This window comes from Arvicola amphibius, chromosome 15 (assembly GCF_903992535.2).
Source record: "Arvicola amphibius chromosome 15, mArvAmp1.2, whole genome shotgun sequence".
In the NCBI taxonomy this organism is placed as follows: Eukaryota; Metazoa; Chordata; class Mammalia; order Rodentia; family Cricetidae; genus Arvicola; species Arvicola amphibius.
Window position 1 is genome coordinate 14,911,732 of NC_052061.1, and position 21,560 is coordinate 14,933,291.

Here is a 21,560-nt window from a genome sequence, read left to right on the forward strand (position 1 = left end):
ATGCAGAAGCAGGGATCTGGCAGCTGCTGAGCATGCGTACACATGAGGGAGTAGGGGGAGGGACTGGAGAAGTCAGGGGTCTTAGGCCTCATCTGCTCTTCCAGCTCTTCCTGGGCCTGCATGGAGTCCTAGTAGCACACAGAATTCCCCAGAGGAGTCCTTTCTGCTCAAACTCCACCCTGTGCTCAGCAGCGGAGGATGCAGGCTCAGGTGTGTGGGGTATCCTGGACCTTGTGTTCCCTTCCAGTGATGTGCTCAAGGGCAGGTGTCCCTTGGGTTTGCAGAAAGACATGGGCACCACTTACTCCAGATTCCATGTCCTCACTGCCTGCCAATGCGCTTCTCTCCCAGCCCTTCCCGCAGGCCCCAGGCCCCTAACTGGGGTTCTTCTGGGGCATCCAAAGGGTGCCTCAGACTGGCTAGAGGTGTTCTCCCCATAGCCCTGGTCTCCTCCCAATCCTAACTTCCATCGCTAGCTTCCCAAAGACACCCAGCTCTACCCCTCCCCAGGCCCTGCACAGGGCCCTCCTGCCACCTCTGTGTCCCTTGCTGCTTCCTGGCACTCTTATCCAACCTGCCCCAGAAGTGCCCCTGATTCAGATCCTCCAGGTTTAGTCACTGCTCAGGACGAAGCCCAGATGCCCAGTCCCTTCGTCTTTCTGAGCCAGCCCTTCTCTCTGCTGTACCCAAGTCCTCTCACTTGCAGACCCTGACCTCTGCATTCTCTTCCTGGCCACAGGGCTGGGGGCCCAGAACACCTTGCTAATGCTGCCTATTCTTCCAGCAGTAGTTACGGTTTCAAGTCGAATCACGGTTGTAGGACCAAAGTCCACCTCCTCCTACTTCACAGTAGCCAAGCAGAACGGCTATGGGGCCTACAACTCGCTCCTTTTCAGTGGCACCTGACAGGGCCCCACTGGTGTCTGGTGGACGAATGCGTGTTTACTGTGAGCATGCCACTGGAGGTCCTTCAGTGTGTCTCCATGGAGGTCGGCAGACGGGTAGGGATGGAGAACCACAGCTACCAAGGGTTGTGAAGGGCAGGAAGTGTGGTGGGAGTAGATGTGGAGCACACACAGGGCTGTGTGTGTGGGAATGCACATGCACGTTGCGATCCTGAGGTTAATATTAAATGTCTTTGCTGATTCATATGCCACTCCTCCCTGCCCCAGCAGGATTTCATGGTTTCTCTGTAGCTTTGGAGCCTATTCTGGAGCTTGCTCTACAGACCAGGCTGGCCTTGGACTCAGAGATCCACCTGCCTCTGCCTCCCAAGTGCTGGGATTAAAGGTGTGCGCCATGACCACCTAGCTTTTTTTTTTTTTTTTTTTTTTTGCTTTAATTAAATCAGGGACAGGGTTACTGTAGCTCTGGCTGGACTGTACCGTGCTATGTAGAACCTGGCCTCAAACTGCTGTCTTCTAGCCTTAGCTTCCTGAACTCTGAGATCCCAGTTCCGTGCCACCACTGTGTCAGCTCTGGGATGGCTTAGAGTTAGGGGTGTGAGTGGGGTGGAGAAGGGTCACACCCTGGGGGCCTAGAGGAGGGAGAGCATCCCTTTCTTGATAAGGACACAACCCTTTGGAGCCAAATCCCAATCCAGAGTCCAATAAAACCAACCAGAGGGAGCTCTAGGAAAGGGAAGGAAGAGGGCGGGAGACGGACAGAGGAGGGGTGGGCGGGGCATGCAGTGCAGTCACAGTTAATGTAAGGCATTTACACTTCAGAAAGAGGTAACACCAACCGGATTCTAGATGCAGATGTTGAAGATGGAGGGGGAGCGGGCGGGCGGGGGCAGTTGGGGAGGCGATTCAGCGTTTTGTTTTGTTTTTTAAATTTAATTTTTTAGGTGGATTTGTAACCAGTGCCAAAAACCAATGGGTTTCAGTTCCGGGCGGGGAGTGGGGTGGCGGTGGCGGTGGCGGTGGCGGTGGGTTGGGAGGTAAGTCATTGGTGTATGGACACACAGACCACGTCATGGGTGAACAAATGGATTTCATAGTGCATTTTGATTGGATGAGTTTTTCAGACGGCGTTGAGCCAATATACAGTTTAAACAGCAGGCATGGAAAGAGACAAGACAAGAAACACAGTCATTATCCATCGCGCATGGGCAAACCCGCCCCCAGCCAGATCTGGGCAGGACATTAAAGCCCAGGGCTGTGCTAGCATCTTAGCCTCTTGACCCAGAGGGAACTAACTGCCTTCCTGCTTTCCTAGCTCAGCTTGGCTCTAGCCTTAAGGATAGTGGTCTTACCTGGGTCCCAGACAGGGGCTACCAGCACCTAGTGCAGGGTGAGGACAGGTCATATGCCTATCCAACATCTTCCCCTCAAAACGATGGTGTCTTAGGGCAGCTTCACTGTGCACCAAAGTACACACATGGGGACATTAACAATGCTAATAATAATAACCACTGGGAGCCGAATTTTGTGGCAGGTTTTGTGCCAAGCACTTCAGAAGGTAGACTTTTTTGTGTGTGTACTACTGTGGCTAGGAGTAGGGTCTCCCACAAGCAAAACCAGCGTTCTACCACTGAGCCACACACCCAGCTCTTCATCAGTGGGTGGGGTAGGATTTGAGGCATGTGCTCTGCCATGCGGCCATGCCCCAACCCTCACTGTAGGATTGTAGGCAGGGGCTCTACCATTTAACTGCACTTCCAGCCCACTTTCTTTAATTTTTTAAAATTACAGTTATTATTTTGTGTGCCTTTGTGGGTCCCAGGGATTGAACTTAGATAACTTAGTTTTGACTGAGAATGGCTCCTATTGGCTCATATATTTGAATACTTGGTTTCCAGTTGGTGGAACTGTTTGAAAAGGATTAGGAAGGGTGGCCTTGTTGGAGGAGGTGTATTGCCAGGTTGGAGGGGGGTTGAGGTTTCAAAAGTCCATGTCTTTTCTAGGTAGCTCCTGCTCCCTTTTCCTCTGTGTGTGCCTCATGTAAGTTCTCAGCTACTTCTCCAGCTCTGTCTGTGTGCCTGCTCCCATGCTTCCTCCACGATGATCGTGAACTCTACTGCTGGAGCCATAAGCCCTCAATTATATGTATCTTTTATAGGTTGCCTTGGTTATGGTGTCTCTTCACATCAATAGAAAAGTAACTTAAGACAGGTAGTCAGGCTTGGTGGCAAGCACCTTAACCCACGGAGCCCTCTCGATAGCCCCTAACTGTTATTATCTATTCTCCCCTCTACAGCAGAAGCCCTCTGCGGCAGGCACTCTGTGTGCCTGATGTTTTGTCTTGCTCTTTTTGCTCTGTCTCTAACACCTATAACTCCGCTGGAAACAGCAGGTGCTCAATATGTGCCTGCCCAAGTCATGTGTGGAATTGATGAGATTATCCCTGCTGCTTAAGAGATGATCTGACAAGAGCCAACTGGGTGTTGGGAGGGCTGTTTGGCTATTATAATGGTCTAGGTGTCTCTGAATTGACTTCTGTGTGACACCATCCTACTTGCTAGAGAAAGCAGTCAGGATGAACCCTAAGGACGTCTTACTGGCAACTCCAAGTTTCAACCAGCTCTTTCCATCTGCTCTGCTGGGGTGCAGACAGCTCCTCCCAACCTCTAAACCACAGGGATACCGCTCAAGGCTGCCCTGACCCTCCCTTCTGAAGGCCCTAGAAGTGCCAGCCTTACAGAAGTGGGAAAATGGTTGAGTCTGTTATGGGGTTTCCAGAGCTGGCAGGAATCAATCAGGCCTTGGGTGACCTCTTGCCTCTTGGTGCTGGGGTCAGTTTCCTGCTGTGTGGATTGAGACAGCTCACTCCCATCTGTCCCATGCAGGACTTCTTTCCTTCCCCCATTTCTTCTAGGTCAGCAAGGGGCACTGGTGGGAGAGGACGAGGGAGGCAGGGCCTCTCCCCACTGTGCTTTGCTGGCTGCTACTCTGTTCTGTCCCAGCCCTTCCCACTTCAGCATGGTGTTTCACTGGGTGGCTGGGCATTTGGATGTCCTCGAATGCCTCCCCTGGACAGTGTTCTTGCTCATCATTCCTTCAGTCCAACCCTTTGAGACAATTCTTCTCTGCTCTGAGCCCAGACCTTCAATGGGCGTCAGTTCATATGAGGTGTTTGGTACAATATTCTCAATGTGTTTTGGGGTGGAGACCAATTTAGGGTCTTACACAGGTCAAGCCAACACTCTGCTGCTGTGCCACACTCCCGTCCGGTTATTATTATTCCCATTGTCATTGGAGGAAGAACCCACCCCACAATTGGCCCTGGGCATTGATGGTTTGCTTTTTGCCTTCTGGTCCCTGGATCTCCTGAGGGTTCCCAAGCCTGAGCTCACTGGCTCATGGACAAGGACAAGGTCCTGGAGGGGAACTCTGCGACTCTGGATTTACTTGAAAAGGGGTAAGGACAAGGTGTCCTGAGAGGCCTATTTGGAATTCCTGGGGCTTGGGGCGGGCTGTTATTCCAGGAACTATTCTAAGGCCTTGATGGTGCTATTTCCATCATGGCCAGCAGGGGGCAGTGGATCCCAACCTTGTGAGCCAGTTGGAGCAGTAGCTCAGTTCTATTTGCCTTTAAATGTATGAATTCTCAAAGTAGTGAACTGCATTGCTTGTCCTAAGTCACACTCTTTGTCCGTCATTCACCAACCACCAGGCAGGGAAGCACACCGCTCAGTCCTGGCCTATGTCCTGGCTTTGGACACACCCATCTCCCCTCACTGAGACCTTAAGGGGCTATCTGTGTACCCCAAAACCACCACCCAGACAACTCCACACTCATTTCCCATCTCACGCTGTGCATCTGAAGCCCAGCTCTGATCATAGCCCACTGTGCCCCCCGGAACTGCTGCTTCTGGATATCCTTCCTGCCACGCCCGCTACTCCAGCCCGAGTTACCCAGAAAGAAGCTGGTAGGCGACTTACCCCAAACTCGGTGACGAGGATGTCAGTGATGCTGCCCAGAACAGTCACAAAGTCGAAGATGTTCCAGGCATCACGGAAATAATTCTGGAATAGGGACCCACAAGACGGAAATGCTAACAGAGGACTCCATGCCTCACTCCCCAAGGCCAGAAGGGGCACGTGAGGGCAGGACAGAGGTGTGGAAAGAGTGGCTCCCATGTCATGGAACCCTCTGTTCCTGAGCCCTGGTCCTTGACAGCTTGCCCCAGAGGGGATGTGGGGACCTGCCTCTGCTCTTCAAGCCCCCAGACATTACTGAATTCCTCAAAGACACTAGAAGTGGTGACCAGTAAGCGATCCTCAATCTCTCTCTGCTACCCTCTGCCTCTCCCTCCCTCCCTCCCTCCCTCCCTCTGTCTCTCCCTCTCTGCTCCCTCCTCCCTTTCTTGTACACATGTGTTCACATGTGTGTGGCGGCTAGAGGTAAAGTCAGGCATTCTTCTTCGGGAAAAATCCATCTTGTTTTTTGACACAGGATCTCTTGCTCATCTGGAGCTCAATGATTCAGTTAGGCTGGCTGGCGGGCCAGGGAGCCCCAGGGATCCTCCTGACTCTGCCTCCCTTATTACAGATGTGCACCACCATGCCTGGCTTTTAAACGACTTTTAAAAGGTGAATTATCATGTGTGTATGTGGGTGTCTGACTCCCTGGAGTTGGAACTACGGCAGTTGTGTGTGTGTGTAGGGGGGGGGCTTCGTGTGGTGCTTGGGATCAAACTCAGGCCCCCATGCTTGCATTTTATAGATGACACCCATCTCCCTGCCCTGTCTCCAGACTCTCCTAACCCCATGCTTGCACAGTTTATAGACGACACCCATCTCCCTGCCCTGACTCCAGACTCTCCGAATCCTATGCCAGCTGACTATTTCAGGTGGTGGCAAAGCCCCTCCCTGATGAGTGAGACAGCCTCAGATTTGGGGCGTGTGTGTTCCTGCGACTGCTCCTGACTGACCCATGTCCCAGCTGTGTACTGGCTCAAGAGGGACATTACAGGCTGAACTCTTATTCCGTGTTCTTTGGTGACAGTCAGAGCCTCAAATCTCCAGAGACCTCTGCTCCAACAAAAAACTCCCGTGAGCAACTTTTCCTTTGATCTTCTGGCTGTCCTTCCTCCTCACTGGGAAGGCTCCAGAGTTCAAGGAGCTTGCTGTGCTAGCAGGAGGTGCTCAGCAGGTGAGTGCTGGGTACACTTGCCTGGAGGGAATTCAGGTCCCCATGGCACTTCTGGTATTTGGGCCTACCCTTGCCCTCCTATACCATCACGGGCTTTCTTTACTTTTCCATGGTCAGGGCCTGGCAGAAGTTCCTAATTGATAGATAGCCCCTGGGTGTTCAATACTCCACCTCCCTCCTGAGAGCAGTGCAGTCAACTGTGCTCTCTGCTGCCACCTGGAGGCCTCAGGTGGAATGGCCTCGGGCACTCCCCAAGCTAAGCGCTGGCTCTGGCTGCGTCATAAGACACTTTCCACAGGTGGCAGTGGAATCCCTGTCCTTGACTCTTCTCCTCTCTTGCCCATTTCGGAAGTCACCTCCCAAGTAGGTTCCCTGCATTAAATCCTCACCTCAGACTTGGCTTCTGAGGAAGACTCAGCGAAGACAACTTCTAGGTGTCTGGCCACTGATCTTACTAAGCTCAGGTTCTGTCACCTGAATGTCACACGAAGCATTTCTAGTTTTCTGTAAAAGGCTGTGGAGCCTCAACCCTAGCACTGTGGAAGACTGGCTGAGAAGAAGGCAGCTCCTCTCAGTTGCAGGAGGCCACTGCTCCAGCTCTGGTTTCTCAGAAGTGCCAACCAGTGCAAAGGTAAGGAGGGATTGGGTGGTGTCCACTCAGTTGGAAAGGACTTGAACCCATGTTGGGTTAAGCTGGGAGCTGACAACTTCCTGTGACCACTGAGACTCATTCCTCCACAACTCTCCTGTGTAGCACACCCCACAGGAGCCATGGGACTTCTCGGTTGTGCTATCTGCCTGTAGACACCTATCAGGGTCACGGCTCAGGGCCCATTGCTCAGGCTGTGCCTTATGGAGCCTTCTGGGAATATTCATTTAAAAACAGAAGTTTGAGGCCAGATGTGATGGTGCATGCCTTTAATTTCAGAACTCTGGAGGCAGAGGTGGTTCCAATCCACTCAGGGCTACACAGAGAGACCTTGTCTCATAAAAGACCAAAACAAAAGAAAACAAACCCTACAAAGCCGGGCTGGGCTAGAATGCTGCCGCCTGTGCACTCCAGGACTCGGAAGGCTGAGGCTGGGAACTTGAGAGTTTGAGACCAGCCTGGGCTACAGTGTGAATATATAAAAACAACAGAAAACTAAGTTTTGGGGCTGTTACCCAACAACACGGAACTGCTGGAGGTGGGTCTGGAACACCCCAACTTTAAGACATTTGTCCATGTGCTGCTGCTGCTGTGTGTGTGTAGATGTATGCACACATGTGAATTTGGGCCACACCTGTGGATGTCAGAGGCCAGACGTCAATCAAGGGTGTCTTTTGAGACAGGGGTTCCTACTATCTGGAGCTTGCTAGGCTGTTTGGCTAGTGCACCCCAGGAACTGTCCTCAGAGCCAGGGTGCATCACGACACGTTTTTTTTTTTCGTGGGTGCTGGTGTCTGAACTCATGTGGCAAGCACTGCCTGAGTCATCTCCGCAGTCCCTATTAGCTTTATTTTAGCCTTTTCTAGTATCTATAGAGTGTTCGTTCCCCGCCAAGCTTCCTGGGTATTCCTTGGATGAACAGCCTAAGACAAGGACTGAGTGCAAATAACTGATTTGGGAAGTGACTCCCAGAAGGGCAGCCTTACTCTGCTGAAGGAGTGACCCCTTCTAATTGTAATCAGGTGACACCCCCTGGGGAAGAGGGGGAGACTCTGAGACCAGGTTTTCTGGTGCTAAAGCCCTCAAGCACCTCAGTGAGCTAAGGGAAGGACTCTGCCCTCCCAGAGGCCTGGACCAGGTGACAATGTGTAGGCAGTTCACATGCTCTCCGGTTGTTCTTATGGCACCTTTAAGAAGTCCCTCAACACAACTACTACCAAAGGACCGGATCAGGTAAGAGTCCCTGAGGCAGGAGGCTGGGTCATTCACCTGTGTGGCCACGGTAGGTGGTGTAAACTTAAGAAGTGTGGGCTCCAACTGGGGGAAGGGTAGGTTGTAAGCTGAAAGCTCGTCCCTTCCACTCCCACCCCACCTCCCCTGCCGTTGCTTTTTTTTTTTTTTTTTTTTGTTTTGTTTTGTTTTGTTTTTAAGACAGTGGCTCACTACTTAGTTCTGGCTCTCACTGTTTGAACCAGGCTGTCCCGGGGCTCACTGTATAGACCAGGCTTCCCAGGGCTCACTGTATAGACCAGGCTGGCCTGGAGCTCGCTGTGTAGACCAGGCTGGCCTGGAGCTTGCTGTGTAGGCCAGGCTGATCTCAAATTCAGAGATCCCTCCTGCCTTTGCCTTCAGGGTGCTGGGATTAAGGATGAGCACCACCTCACTGGCTGTGCATAATAGTTTTCTTTTGGGGGGGGGGGTGACAGGGTCTCATGTAGTCCAGGCTGGCCTTAAGCTCCCATCTTACTGTCTCTCAAGTGCAGTGTGTATCTCAAAACCTAGCTAACTACCTGAGTTCTGAAACAATTAGCACAAGCTGAATTTCAAGGTATCTGTGAGCCCTCTAAAGCCCTATAAAAATGCTGAATTTTTTTCCTTTTTCTTTTTTTTTTAGGCTTTGTCTTGCTATCTATGTGAACCAGGCTGGTTTTGAACGTGTAATCCTTCCGATTCAGCCTTCAGTGCTAAGGTTACAGGTATATGCTACCAGCCCTGGTTTAAAAACACCTAATATTTCTGTGTCAAATGGATGCAATTAGGAATAGAGCATGCATTTGGTAGGGGCTGTGCCAGAGACCTACAGGTAGAGGCTAGGTAGCCAGTGCTATTGGGAGGTGCTAGATTCTCATGGGAGCGAAGCAGGCCACTGGGGCAAGCCAGCTACTGTCTCCTGGCGCCATTAAGTGGACATCCTGCTCTATCACATGCTCCCACAGGCCTAAAGGCAATAGGGCTGAAATGACACGGGCTAACCTCTGAAACTGAATTAAAGATAAACCTTTCCGGCTTAATAAGTTAAATAAATCAGGTATTTTGCCATCAAGATGAAAGCAAGCACTCTAGCTCAGTTAGCAGCTGGTGAAAACAAGGTGTGATATTTCCCCTCTAATTGCACAGCTCCTCCCTCACCTACTCATCACTTCCCTCGGGGATCTGAGTGCCTTAGATTAAGACTATGTATAGCCTTGCTGACAGCACAAGCCTGTCATCCAAGCCCTTGGGAGGCTGGCACACAAGGATTGCAAGTTCAAAGCCGGCAAGGCCAGTCTGGGACTCTTGTTTTCATTTATGTGTGTATGTGTGCATGTTCCTGTGTATGTACATGTATATATTGTGTGCGTGTAGGCCAGGGCACAAACCCAAGAGCCATATTTAGAAATGTTTGTCACCTTTGAGACAACGTCTCCAGCTGGTCTGGAGGGTTATCAATTAGGTCAGTTGTCAGGACAGGGAACCACAGGGTCCTCCACCCTCTCCTTCCCCAGTGCAAGGATCACTGGCACCATACCTAGATTTTTTAAATAGGACTCTAGGGACTGAATATCTCATGCTTTCATGGCAAGCACTTTATTGACTGGGCCATCTCTCAGCTTTCAGCCTGGTAACTCAGTGAAACTCTGTCAAGGAACAGAGACAGCTCAGCAGTTAGGAGCGCTGGATGCTCTTCTAGAGGACCTGGGTTCAGTTACCAGTATCCACATGACAGCTCACATTCTACTCTCAGGGGACTTGCTGACCTCTTCTGGTTTCCAAGGACACCAAGCCCACATGTGATACACAAACATACACGAAGGCAAAATACCAATACAAATAAGTAAAATTAATTAAAAAATCAAGATGAAAGAGAAAACGACAGTGGGTGGTTCCTGAGGATTCCACTCTGGTGTCTGCTCACTGTGCTGTGGGATCTGCTGGGTTGTGCCCCAAACTGTTCTCTTTCTTTTTTTCCTGCCTCCCTTCCTTCTTTTCTGTCTTTACTTCTGACATGTCTTACTCTGCCCCAGGCTGCCTTGAATTCCAGAGTCTCCTGCCTCAGTCTTCCAAATACTGGGGTGACAGGTGTGCTCCAGCAGGCCTGTGTGATTGCTAGAGATTTGTCCTCTGCGTTCGTGGTTTCATGACCTCAGTATCCCAGACCAGGGTCATCTGGAGGACAGATGAATACATGTACCACTAGCCTCTGGTAAATCTGGATTGGGTCTTCCTGGTATTTATTTCTAGGTCAGTACAAAGCTGTGCAGATCGGGCATGGGCCTCCGCTGGGTACCAGGTCATGGGGCCAGTGCACACACCAACCATCCCCCACCCCCTGCCATTACCCGCAGGCCCCACGTACCAAAATCCCAAAAGCCATGACTTTCAGCACACACTCGAGAGAGAAGAGGGAGGTGAAGACAATGTTGAACACTCGAAGGGCGTTCTCATAGGCCACAGAGGCTCCGTAGAACTAGACGAGGAGGAGAGCAGAGAGTCAGTGGCCGCAGGTCCGATCCGAGAGCCCAGAGAGGACAACAGCTCAGCAAAGCCTCAAGCCACGAGACAGGGTTTCACCCTAGCACAGGCTGGCCTTCAAGTCATGGTAATGATCCTAGTCCGGCCCCCCAAGTGCTGCAGTCACACATGAACCGTGAGCCAGGGAGCAGTCTTTATTTGTGGTGATTTTTATCTGATATCTGAGTATTTATTTACCAGAAAAAATCTCAATGATAACATAGCCAAACTTTCTTGTCAATTAAAAAGGTTTTTGTAAGGACTTTTCTGTTTGTCTACAGGCGTACATGTTTGTATGCATTATATGTGTGAAGCTCTGGATTTCAGAAAGTCTATAGGCCCCCTAGAGCTGGAGTACAGGCAGTTGCGAGCTGCCCTGCAGAGGAACCAGGAACCAAACTCAGATCCTCATGAAAGGCAGTTAGGACTCTTAACCACTGAGCCATCTAGAGCCCTCCATTTTGTATTTATTGTTCGGGGCTAGTAATGGAGTCTCGGGCCTATCTACCACATCCTTCTTTAGTTTTTGTTAGTTTTGTGTATTTTTAACTTTTTTTTTTTGGTTTGGTTTTTTTGAGACAGGGTTTCTCTGTGTAGCTCTGGCTGTCCTGGAACTAGCTCTGTAGACCAGGCTGGCCTCAAACTCACAGAGATCTGCCTGCCTCTGCCTTCCCAAGTGCTGGGATTACAGGCATGTGCCACCACCCTGGCTTATTTTTAAAATTTTAATTGTATATATTTAGTTATTATGTATATATGAGCACATGCACATGTGTGGCGGTCAGAGGACAGCTTGCAGGAGTTGGTTCTCGCCTTCCACCCTGTGGATTCTGGGGATCAAACTCAGGTTTGGTGCAAGTGCCTTAATTACTGAGCCATCTTGCCAGCTCTTTATATTTTTATTTTATTATTATTTTTTTTGTTTTAGAGACAGGGTTTCTCTGTGTAGCCCTGACTGTCCTGGAACTCTCTCTCTGTAGACCAGGCTGACCTTCAACTCACAGAGATCCACCTGCCTCCGCTTCCCAAGTGCTGTATCACCACTGCCCAGCATTATATATTTTTATTTTTGAGACAGGTTGTACTGAGTTGTCCATGCAGTCCTGTATTCATGAGCCCCCGTCCCAGCCTCTGACTGTTGGGATGACAGGCATGCGCTACTGAGCTGGCTGAGCCTCCTGTTGGCACCACTGCTGATTTTTGGTAACCTCCAGTGCTCTACTAGTCAAAGAACACAAAACATTTAAAAACAGAGAGGAGGCCTGGAAGTGTGGCCTCAGTGGTACAGTGATGGCCTAGGATCTCTCAGTGAGGGCTGGGAATATGGCTCAGAGGTAGTGCCCCTCCTAGAATCCCCCAGTGAGAGGCTGGGAATCTTGAAACTCCAGAAGCCCCCATCTCCGACCTATTCCCATGTTCCACCCAGCAAACATTTGAGGAGGGTGTCCACTCCTCTCCATGAGGCCCCCATTGAGCCCTAGAGATCCAGGCATCTGACTTACCAAAGACCAGAGACAGGTGGGCCATGGCGTGTACAGCCACAGGGAGACTGAAGCAAGTGAGGGAATGCCAGAGAGCTGAGGAGACCAGCCCCAGACCTAGTTCACAGTTTCTGGGAGGAAGGGAGGACCTGGCCAGGCAGCGTGGTGGGAACAGTGTGGTGGGCAGAGAGCACAGCAGCGAAGGCTCAGAGGTAGCCCAGTGTGGTCTGGCTGGGATGCTGTGCAAGGGTCTTACATTAGGAGGATTGGGGGGGGGGGCTCACTCACCTTCATCATTAGCACGATGGTGTTGAGAGCGATCATCGCCATGATGGTGTACTCAAAGGGTGGGGACACCACGAACTGCCACATTCGATACTGGAAGCTCTGCTTGTTCTGGGGCATGTGCCTAGTCAGCGGCTTGGCACTGATGGCAAAGTCGATGCAGGCCCTCTGTGGGAGATGCCATTGCATGAGAAGGGCCAACGCAGGGAGGCCAGCTGCTCACAACCTCCGGTGCAGCTGCCCATATCCCTTGTTCTGCTGGCACCAGCTGGGCTCCCTGAAGTCCATGCGGGCTCCTCATAAAAACTGAGTTCTGTTGCCTATGGCAACTTGGGGAGTCACCACACTGCTGCCCAGTTTCTCTCTTGGAATCTCCCTGGCAAGACGTTATCTACAGCACCAGTTTGTGAATGAGGAAAACCAGCTCCAGAGGCTGGGCTTGAGGCACAGCCGAGAAAAGCACTGACTGTGAGGGACACAGAGCAGTGCCTGCCCTTGGGTCTCTCCCCGCCCCCGCTTCCCCATACCTCTCTCCCTCTCTCCAGGACTTCCATGTAGCCCAGCCTGGCTGGTTCCAAGCTGCCAAAGTCAGCAAGATGACCTCCTATGGTGCTACAGACTGGAGTCCAGGGCTTCCAGGACTCTACTGCTTGGGCTTCATTCCTACCACCTGTCTCTCCTTTGGGGACAAAATCTCACTCTGTAGTCAGTGCTGGCTTCAAAATAGTGGTCCCCTTGCTCCACCTTCTGAGTACTGGGATAACAGGTCTGCCACCATGGCCAGCTAAACTATTCTTTATGAGTCCCTTGCTTCTTGTGTGTGAGGGAGGCTGTGGGACACACAAGAGGACGTGATTGTCTGGGGCTGTGGAGGCAGAGGAGCTGGCTACACAACAACAAAGGCCGCATAGTGTGCAGCCATGAGGGACTGGGCTGAAAAAATCATGAGGAATTTGGTTATTACCAGTTGAGGTCTCCATGGGCATCAGGTACTAGAGAACAACACAGAGGGACAGATATTACTGGAGGGATTGGGTATGTGACAGGCAGTGCTCCAAGTCTAGGTCAGTGGATCAGATAGGACTGTGTTCAGGGAGAGTTAAGAGAAAGGCTGATCCATCAAGGACCTTCAGGCTGTCATGGGACTTCGTGGTTTTAGCCATCTTTATGAGGTAGGAGAGGCTCTGGAATATGTATCTTAACGACTCACAGGAACATGTAAATCTGGTTTGCAAAGTACCAAAGCAATTGAAAAAAGGCAAGGCAGACAAAAGGGCCTGGCCTATCCCCTGAAGACAGATTTGGGAAGACATGTATTGAGATTGAGTTCTGAAGGAAAAGGAAAGAAGCCGAATCCGGTGCTTGACACCCTGAGCAACAGTTCACTGAAGAAGGAAGGCGTGACTGCCAGGACAGTGTGCAGGGCAGGTGGGAAAGACTAACTTCTTACCATGTTCTAAATAAAAGATGGTTCAAGATATACAAAGGCAAGTTAATAAGGTGTGTACAAGTTATAAAGTTATAAAGGTCCAAGGACAAAAGCAAGTTATCAGATTTCTCTCTCTCTCATTATGTTGTCATTCACGTCTATTTATTTATTTATTTATTATGTATACAATATTCTGTCTGTGTATATGCCTGCAGGCCAGAAGAGGGCACCAGACCTCATTACAGATGGATGTGAGCCACCATGTGGTTGCTGGGAATTGAACTCAGGACCTTTGGAAAAGCATGCAATGCTCTTAACCTCTGAGCCATCTCTCCAGCCCCCTCACGTCTTAACATTATAAATAAAATGCTGATAAGCTATTAATCTAATTCTGGCAGAGTACTACCACTACTGCAAGATAAAGATTTTAAATTCTCTTTGGTCATTGATGGAGGACTCTCATTGGTTAATAAAGAAACTGCCGTGGCTTTTTGATAGGGCAGGATTTAGATAGGTGGAGTAGACAGAACAGAATGCTGGGAAGAAGGGAAGTTAGTCTGACGCCATATCTCTCCTCTCTGAGTGAGTCGCCATGAAGCCAGCCACCAGGTCAGACATGCTGAATCTTTCCCGATAAGGGACCACCTGTGGTGCTACACAGATTATTAGAAATGGGTTAAGCAAGATTTGAAAGTTAGCCAGTAAGAGGCTAACTTAGCTCTAGCTAATGGGCCAGGCAGTGTTTAAAAGAATACAATTTGTGTGTTGTTATTTCGGGTATAAAGCTAGCAGAGTGGGAGCCGGGCGGGACGAAAAGCAGGCCTGCTCACCTCCTCATCACTGCAGGTCATTTTCTAAGGATACTTATCATTGTGCAAAAACATCGGTCACAGTCATTCTGGCATAAATATATTGCTCTTTATACAACCTATGTGGCTAAAACTTATGTTTTACAAACTTAAAGAATTCTTGTGAGTTCTAGGGAGCCAAACTGAAGGACTCAATTTAAACAGGTCAGATACACCCCTCTCAATTCCCTGGTCCTGATACCTATCCTCCTCAACTACCAGGACCTAAGGAAAATTTTTTTCTTCCTAAACTTAACCTTGTCCTCTTCTCTGCCAACACCTTGCCAGGTCCAAGAGACATTGGACAGTTCCACACCACAAATCTTGGACAGGAGTGAAGCAACCAGCTACTCCATGACCAGAATCCCAGCTTTCTCAGGTTCCCCACAACTGACGCCCACAAATAAGCAGGAAGCAGTCTTGAGAACTCGTGCCCTCATGCCTAACTCCTTGCCTTTTTATTATAAGAGAAAGGTGGGAATGTTGTAATAACAAATCTTCTGGTCTGCCCTGTCATCTGGGTACCCTGTCCCTTTAAGAGACAAGCCCCACCCACCCCCAATATCCCCACTTCCTACCTCTCTTCATGTCTCTCTGTTCTTCTTCTAAAGAGGTAGTCTCTGCCTCTCCCTTCCCTTTTTCTTTGCTCCTCTATCTCTTTCCCCCTTTCTCTCTCCCCTCCATACCCCCTACCTCTTATACCCTTTCCAATACCCACTAAATAAACTCTATACCCAAGCTCTTTCTCTGCATGGTGTATCTGTCTGTCTCCTACCTGCCAGGGGACCTGCTAGGGTTGTGCCACCAGAATTGTAACACTCACTAATGTTTCCTGTTAGTGTTCCATTAGCTGCTGAATCTCAGGAACAATGGGCACTTGCTTGGAATAGATGGCGGTAGATGGTCAGAGTGCCTAGATAGTCTCACAGCAAGGTCTCATATAATGCTAACCCTAGAGTGTCCTACAGACCTGGGAAAGCATCTGTGTGGGAAAGGCATTCCCAGGGGCCATAACCTTGCAGAATGAGAACCTCAGTGACAGGGGTGAGCTTCCTCACAGTGAGTTGTTGGCCAGGGAGTTCTCTGAGCCCCACAGACCATAAAGACCATCGTTACTGCTCTTGGTTGTATGTCAGGAATAGTAAGAGCCTGCTGTTGAAGACACTGCATGTTGTGGTTTCAAGACAGAGAAACAAGGCTGGGGATGACTGCCGTCCCTCTCACCACTGCTGGCTATTTTTATGTAGCACTGAAGAGCGATGTAGACTGCTGAGGTTTGTCACCAATGGTCCGATTCAGCTGTAGACCCCACACGCTATAGAACTACCATACTAGACAAGATGCACTCCTTGGTACAATAACGGTACAATAGTTATGGATGCTAACTGCTGTTATCTGATGGATTGAAGGCTTGCTCTGTAGGAACGGATGCCATCTGGTCTGCAAGCCAGGACAAATGTGTAGCTGCTGAAGTCACACGCCCCAGTGGAGAGTCCACTGCACTCTTTCAATCAACAGAAGTGATACGTCTGTCATACCGTCTACTAAACATCTGTGGTCCACACCTACAGATCTGCTGTTGTCAGTTTGGGTTGTGAAGGGATGTGGTGTGGGAAGTCCTTCTGTATATGTGCTGTTTTTATTGGTTAATGAATAAAGAAACTGCTTTCGGCCAATGGCTTAACAGAATATAGCCAGGCTGGAAAAGATATAGAGAGAGTAGACAGAGTCAGGGAGAAGCCATGCAGCTGCCAGAGGAGAAAGACATGAGCCGCTAGCCAGAACCTTGCTGGTAGGTCATAAGCCTCATAGCAAAATATTAAAGAATAGAAATGGGATAATTTAAGACATAAGAGATAGCCAATAAAAAGCTAGAGCTAATAGGCCAAGCAGTGATTTAATTAATACAGTTTCTGAGTGATTATTTTGGGTCTGAGCTGCTGGGAGCAAACAAGGCCTATGCCAACAGGGATGTTTGCCTGCCTTCCTTTCTTCCTTCCTTCCTTCCTTCCTTCCTTCCTTCCTTCCTTCCTTCCTTCCTTCCTTCCATAACAAGTGGTGGTTATTGCAGAGACTCAAAACTGGTCAAGTTTCAGAGAATAAGTGGCTTTTGGGGGCAAACTGTTCTAATGCTCAGCCCTAAGTGGAGGAAAATTGTTATCCAAGGCTCAAGAACACTGGTGAAGAGGAGGCAGAAACACGTAACAGCCAGAGTTATGTGTAGCTCTCTCCTAGGAAAACCCTTCCTCTAAGCAAGGAGGAAGGCTCACCAGGCTCAGGCAGTACAGGAAGTCCACGTGACTAAGGAAGCTCACAGAGCTGTATTTGGCAGCCCCTCCACAATGCTATATGTGTATAAAGAAGTGCAGGAGAAGAGACTGTTCCACTGAGCTGCCTGCAGTTGTGTAGGAAGCTCCACGAATGGCTACAGTCCTCATGAGTTGTCACCTATGCTGATGTGGGCTTTTTGGTGATGTAGTTGTCTCTGAGTCAACTATGTTTCTCTAAGTGACCCCAGTAAACTCACAGGTTCGCACAGCTAGGCCTGGTTGGCACTGTCTCTTTGTCTTTGGTGCACCATCTGGGAGTAAATAGACATTTGCTTATATGTCCTTAGAGAAATCATATGTTACTCTGGGAGGAACCAAGGGCTAGACCATGGAACACTATTCTTTGCTCTCAAGTATCTTGAAAGAAGGTTGTGTGCTAGCCTGGCCAATAAGAATAAAGGAGGCATGGGCAGGACCACTGACTAGGACATGCAGCACGAGCAAGAAATCAGTTCCTTCGTGGACTCGTGGGGTTGCTTGTTATTGTAGCACAACCGCAGTCAGGATGATTGGTTTAACCTCTCTCCATCTGATGTGTGTATGAGCCCCCACCCAGAAACCCAACTGGTTTAACCTCCCTCCATCTAATGTGTGTATGAGCCCCCACCCAGAAACCCAAAGGAGAGCCATCTTGCAGATTGTCCCCTGCTTGGGAACATTTGCTGTTGTTCTTTCCCCCCCTTTTTTCCCATAAGTTGGTTGTGTTAGATCTCAAACCTAGGACAAAGGACCATCTGAGGTACCCATTAACATATCAAAGTGGACCCAGCATCCTTCAGTCTCTACCTGTTATAGGTTGGCATACCCTGGCCTCTATCCTAAGCTCTCCAGTCCAGGGGCTGGGCTGACATTCTCCCAGCTGCTCTTCCCTATATAATCCAGCCATCTTGGTTACCTAGACTTTTGGTCTACCCTATACTCTCCTGGCCATTCTCTCAGCCCAGGCTACCCATCTTGGTTAGTGGCCTCTCCCCCCTGCCCTCTCCTGACATGGCCAGGCTCAGGGTCATGCTCACTCTGGACTCCCAGCCGTCCCTGCCTCTGGCTATGCTCTCCCTTTTATCTACAATCAATCTTCTTCTCTGTCACACCTGGAAGCAGCCATGCCCTTCCTTTCTCATTTCTTCTTTTCATCCTTCTGGCACCAAAAGCTGGGACTGGCATAGCTGATCCTTTCCAAGGAACTCTGCTGCTCTGACTCTCCTAAGGCTTGCACAGATCATTTGTTTCCGCCCCTCCTGTCATCCATCAATCTGGACCCCAAATTCTAGGGTCTGCCTTCTCACTACTTCTCCCCCCACGCCCACATCCCTCTCCTCGTCTATCCATAACTTTATCCCCGACTCCTAGAGCCTTCTACATCCTCCCAAGGTACCCACCGGGTGCTCCCTTCCTCTCTCAGCTCTGGCCTGCGACACCGTCTGGGTCTCCCTCCCCTGCTCTCTCTCATCTCTACTGGATCAGTGTCATCCCAAGCTGCCTGCTTCTCCACTGTCACCACAAAAGCCACACCAGTGTGCCAGGACGCTCCCTCGCCCCACTGGGCTCAATCACAAGGACAAGTGACATCTTTCCTCTGTGATTTGGAACATTTTTCTCTGACAAGTTTTCTATTCTGCTTGGGGACACCCTGGACAGAAATTCTTGTCACAACATTTCATCCAGCTCAGCGCAGCTAGCTCTCCCTCGCCTCCCCCAGGAGCTGCTGTGCTGCCCCACTATGCCATCTCTCTGCCTGCCACCCTGCCTATGGCCTGGGACTCCTCCCTTTCCTCCACCACTTCTCTACACTTTTTTTGGTCTGTAATGCTTTGCAACCCTGTTCTCTCTCAGCTCCTTCCTGCAGCTTCCTTAAGCCAGTCCAGGCCTGTGTGACCTGTTCTCTCATCTCTCAGATCCTGCCTACAATCCCAGAGCTTCTGCTCTCAGCTACCTGCTAAAGGTTCCTTTTCCCACTCAGAGCTGCCTGCTTTGTCTCTTCCTTAGGTCCTGCCAGGATGCCCCCTGCTCAGGGGGAACTCCTCCCACAACTTCTCTAAGCCCACGCCCACTGGAGGTTACAGAAATTCCCTCTCTCTTCCTCCACAGACTCAGATGTTATTACTACAGCTTCTGCTACAGATCAATGGCCAAAAATTTGATTTCCAAATTCTCACAACTTGTAACTCCTGTCACAGAACAAACAAATGGTCCCTAAATCTCATGTGTCTAAACTTGCTCTGCTTCACACTTCCAAGTCCCTTACCTCTAAGGCTCTACTCACACTCCTAAAAATCTTTTATCTCTAATACACCTCTACACTCTGCTCTGAAAACATCTCTGAAGACCACGCTGTAAACTATCTCAGGAGTTGAGTTCAAAGTTCATTGGGTATGGTTAAAAAGTTCTGTAACATTTGTAACAAAGAAGTCAGTTTAAAACTTGTCCTGAATCATCAGACAGTGGAGGCACATATCTCTAACCCCAGCACTCAGGAGGCAGAGACAGAGGCAGGCGGACGATAGAGCGAGTTCCAGGACAGGTTCCAAAGCTACACAGAGCAATTCTGTCTTGAAAAACAAAACAAAACAAAAAAATTGTAACAAAAGGTTGAGTCTTAATTTGCTATATTCAACTCTTATTTATATTCAAGTCTTATTTAGAAAATACATCTATTCACGGTATATGTAACTTAAATTCAACTCATGTTTAAAAATGATCTACAAAAGATGGCATTTTGAGTACAGCCCCATGGCTGGCAGTCGTCTTACTGAACTTAAAGGGTATGTGCCATGAACTTTACCTCACTGTCTTAGGACGGCCATGTGGTATAAACCAAGCAAGGCAGCACCTATAAAACCTCTCAGTCCTACTGCTTATTATTGTATTTCTTTTTAAACTCAGGAAACACAACAGGCCTAAAATATTTTGGTATGGATTATGATGATAAAACTTTAAGGTTATAAAGGTTTACTCAGATTAACAAAAGCTGATTTAGAGATTTACACCTGACTACTTATGGCTTTGCTAACTGTTCAACCCCAGGCTTCTAGAAAATTTAAATAAGTAACAATATATGTTTGATAAATAAGCTATATTTGATAAGGTTTATAAATTCCTAAGGTCTACTCAAGGTTACAGTAACATTTGTCTAGTGTGGTGATATCTTGCTTGTGCTCTAGCAAATAAAGCTTGCCTGAAGATCAGAGGGCCGAGGTACTCACAAGTTAACTGCAGAGGTCTGAAAGTTTGTATAGATAGACAGGAAGTGATATGGCTGGGCGGAGAGAGGAATATAAGGTGGGAGGAGACAGGCACTCGGCCCCTTTTTTGGCTGAGGAGTTAGCAAGGTAAGAACTGGCTGCGGCTTGCTCCTTTGTCTCTCTGATCTTTCAGCATTTGCCTCAGTATCTGACTCTGGGTTTTAATTATTAAGACCAATTAGAACTCATGCAGCAATTGGTGCCTAACATTAAGGCATGAATTCACGAAAGAGCTGTGTGCCCGGGGTTTTGCGGCCAGTGGGAGCTGCATGTGGAGGCTCCCACTGGGGTCACCGCCCCCGCTGGCTAGATTTTCATTTCTTTTCCCTCCAAGCCTCTGAGCAAGCTTGGGATTTTCCTGTTACAGCCTCTCTACAACAGTCTCCAGCTGCCACCCAAACTCCAGAAGCACCTGGGCTCCAAACGCCACAGAACTTCCCTGACCTAGAACGACTGGCTCTGCCTGCAGGCAGCTCCTGCCACATGTGCATTTCCCAGACAGCTGGCTCCCTCTTGCTTCCCTAAATCCCCTCTCCTCCGGCTGCCACTCTCAGCTCATGGCTACACGCTATCAGCTGCAGCTGTCCTCAGCCAGACTGTGACCGCCTGTGCTCTCCCTCAGACGAGCCACACCTCACAGTTCACCGTCATTGTCAGCAGGTTTGGTGAGACGACTGGGAATTCTTAAAGGGAGGAATTAGTTAAAAGAGAAAAAATAGGAAACACTATTCCAGTGGAGGGAGGGAATTAGGTCCCTGTATGATAATATGCTGGATGGTCTGAAAATGAAACAATTTACATGAGAGGATAAATAATTTAGGTGAGATTTATGTAATGTCAATTATAAACATTATCAGTTTTAATGATTTATTGGGAGGTGATGTGGGATTCCCCTCTGTATGCTGTGAATACCATTGGTTAATAAAGAAACTGTTTTGAGCCCATGATAGGATAGAATAGAACAGAGCTAGGCAGGGAAAACTAAACTGAATGCTGGGAGAAAGGAGGCAGAATCAGAGATAAGTCATAGAGTCACTGCCAGAGACAGATGTGCTGAAACTTTGCTGGTAGGCCACGACCTTGTGGTGATGCACAGATTAATGGAGATGGGTTAAACTAAGATGTAAGAGTTAGCAAATAAGAAGCTAGAGCTAATGGGCCAAACCATTTAAATAATATGGTTTCTGTGTGATTATTTCGGGAGTCTGGGCAGCTGGAAAATGAACAAGTGGCCTCCTTACGACAGGTATACCTGTACAAATTAAGACTGACAATGCTCCAGCATATGTCTCTGGCAAATGAAACAGTTTTTTGCTTATTACAATAGGAAGCGTATTACAGGTATGCCATATTCCTATAGGCAAGCAGTTATAGAAGATCAAATTGGACTCTAAAGGATATGTTAAATAAACATAAAAAGGTAATA

General features: G+C 49.0%; 1 protein-coding gene across 1 annotated transcript in view; it reads right to left on the reverse strand.

The window, feature by feature from the left end:
- The window catches only part of Cacna1a (calcium voltage-gated channel subunit alpha1 A), a 270,463-nt gene that overhangs the window by 36,030 nt on the left and 212,873 nt on the right, over positions 1-21,560 (reverse strand). The window contains 3 exon segments of the mRNA XM_038312389.1: positions 4,887-4,970; positions 10,365-10,475; positions 12,289-12,453. Of these exon segments, the coding sequence (XP_038168317.1) occupies positions 4,887-4,970; positions 10,365-10,475; positions 12,289-12,453 (360 nt within the window).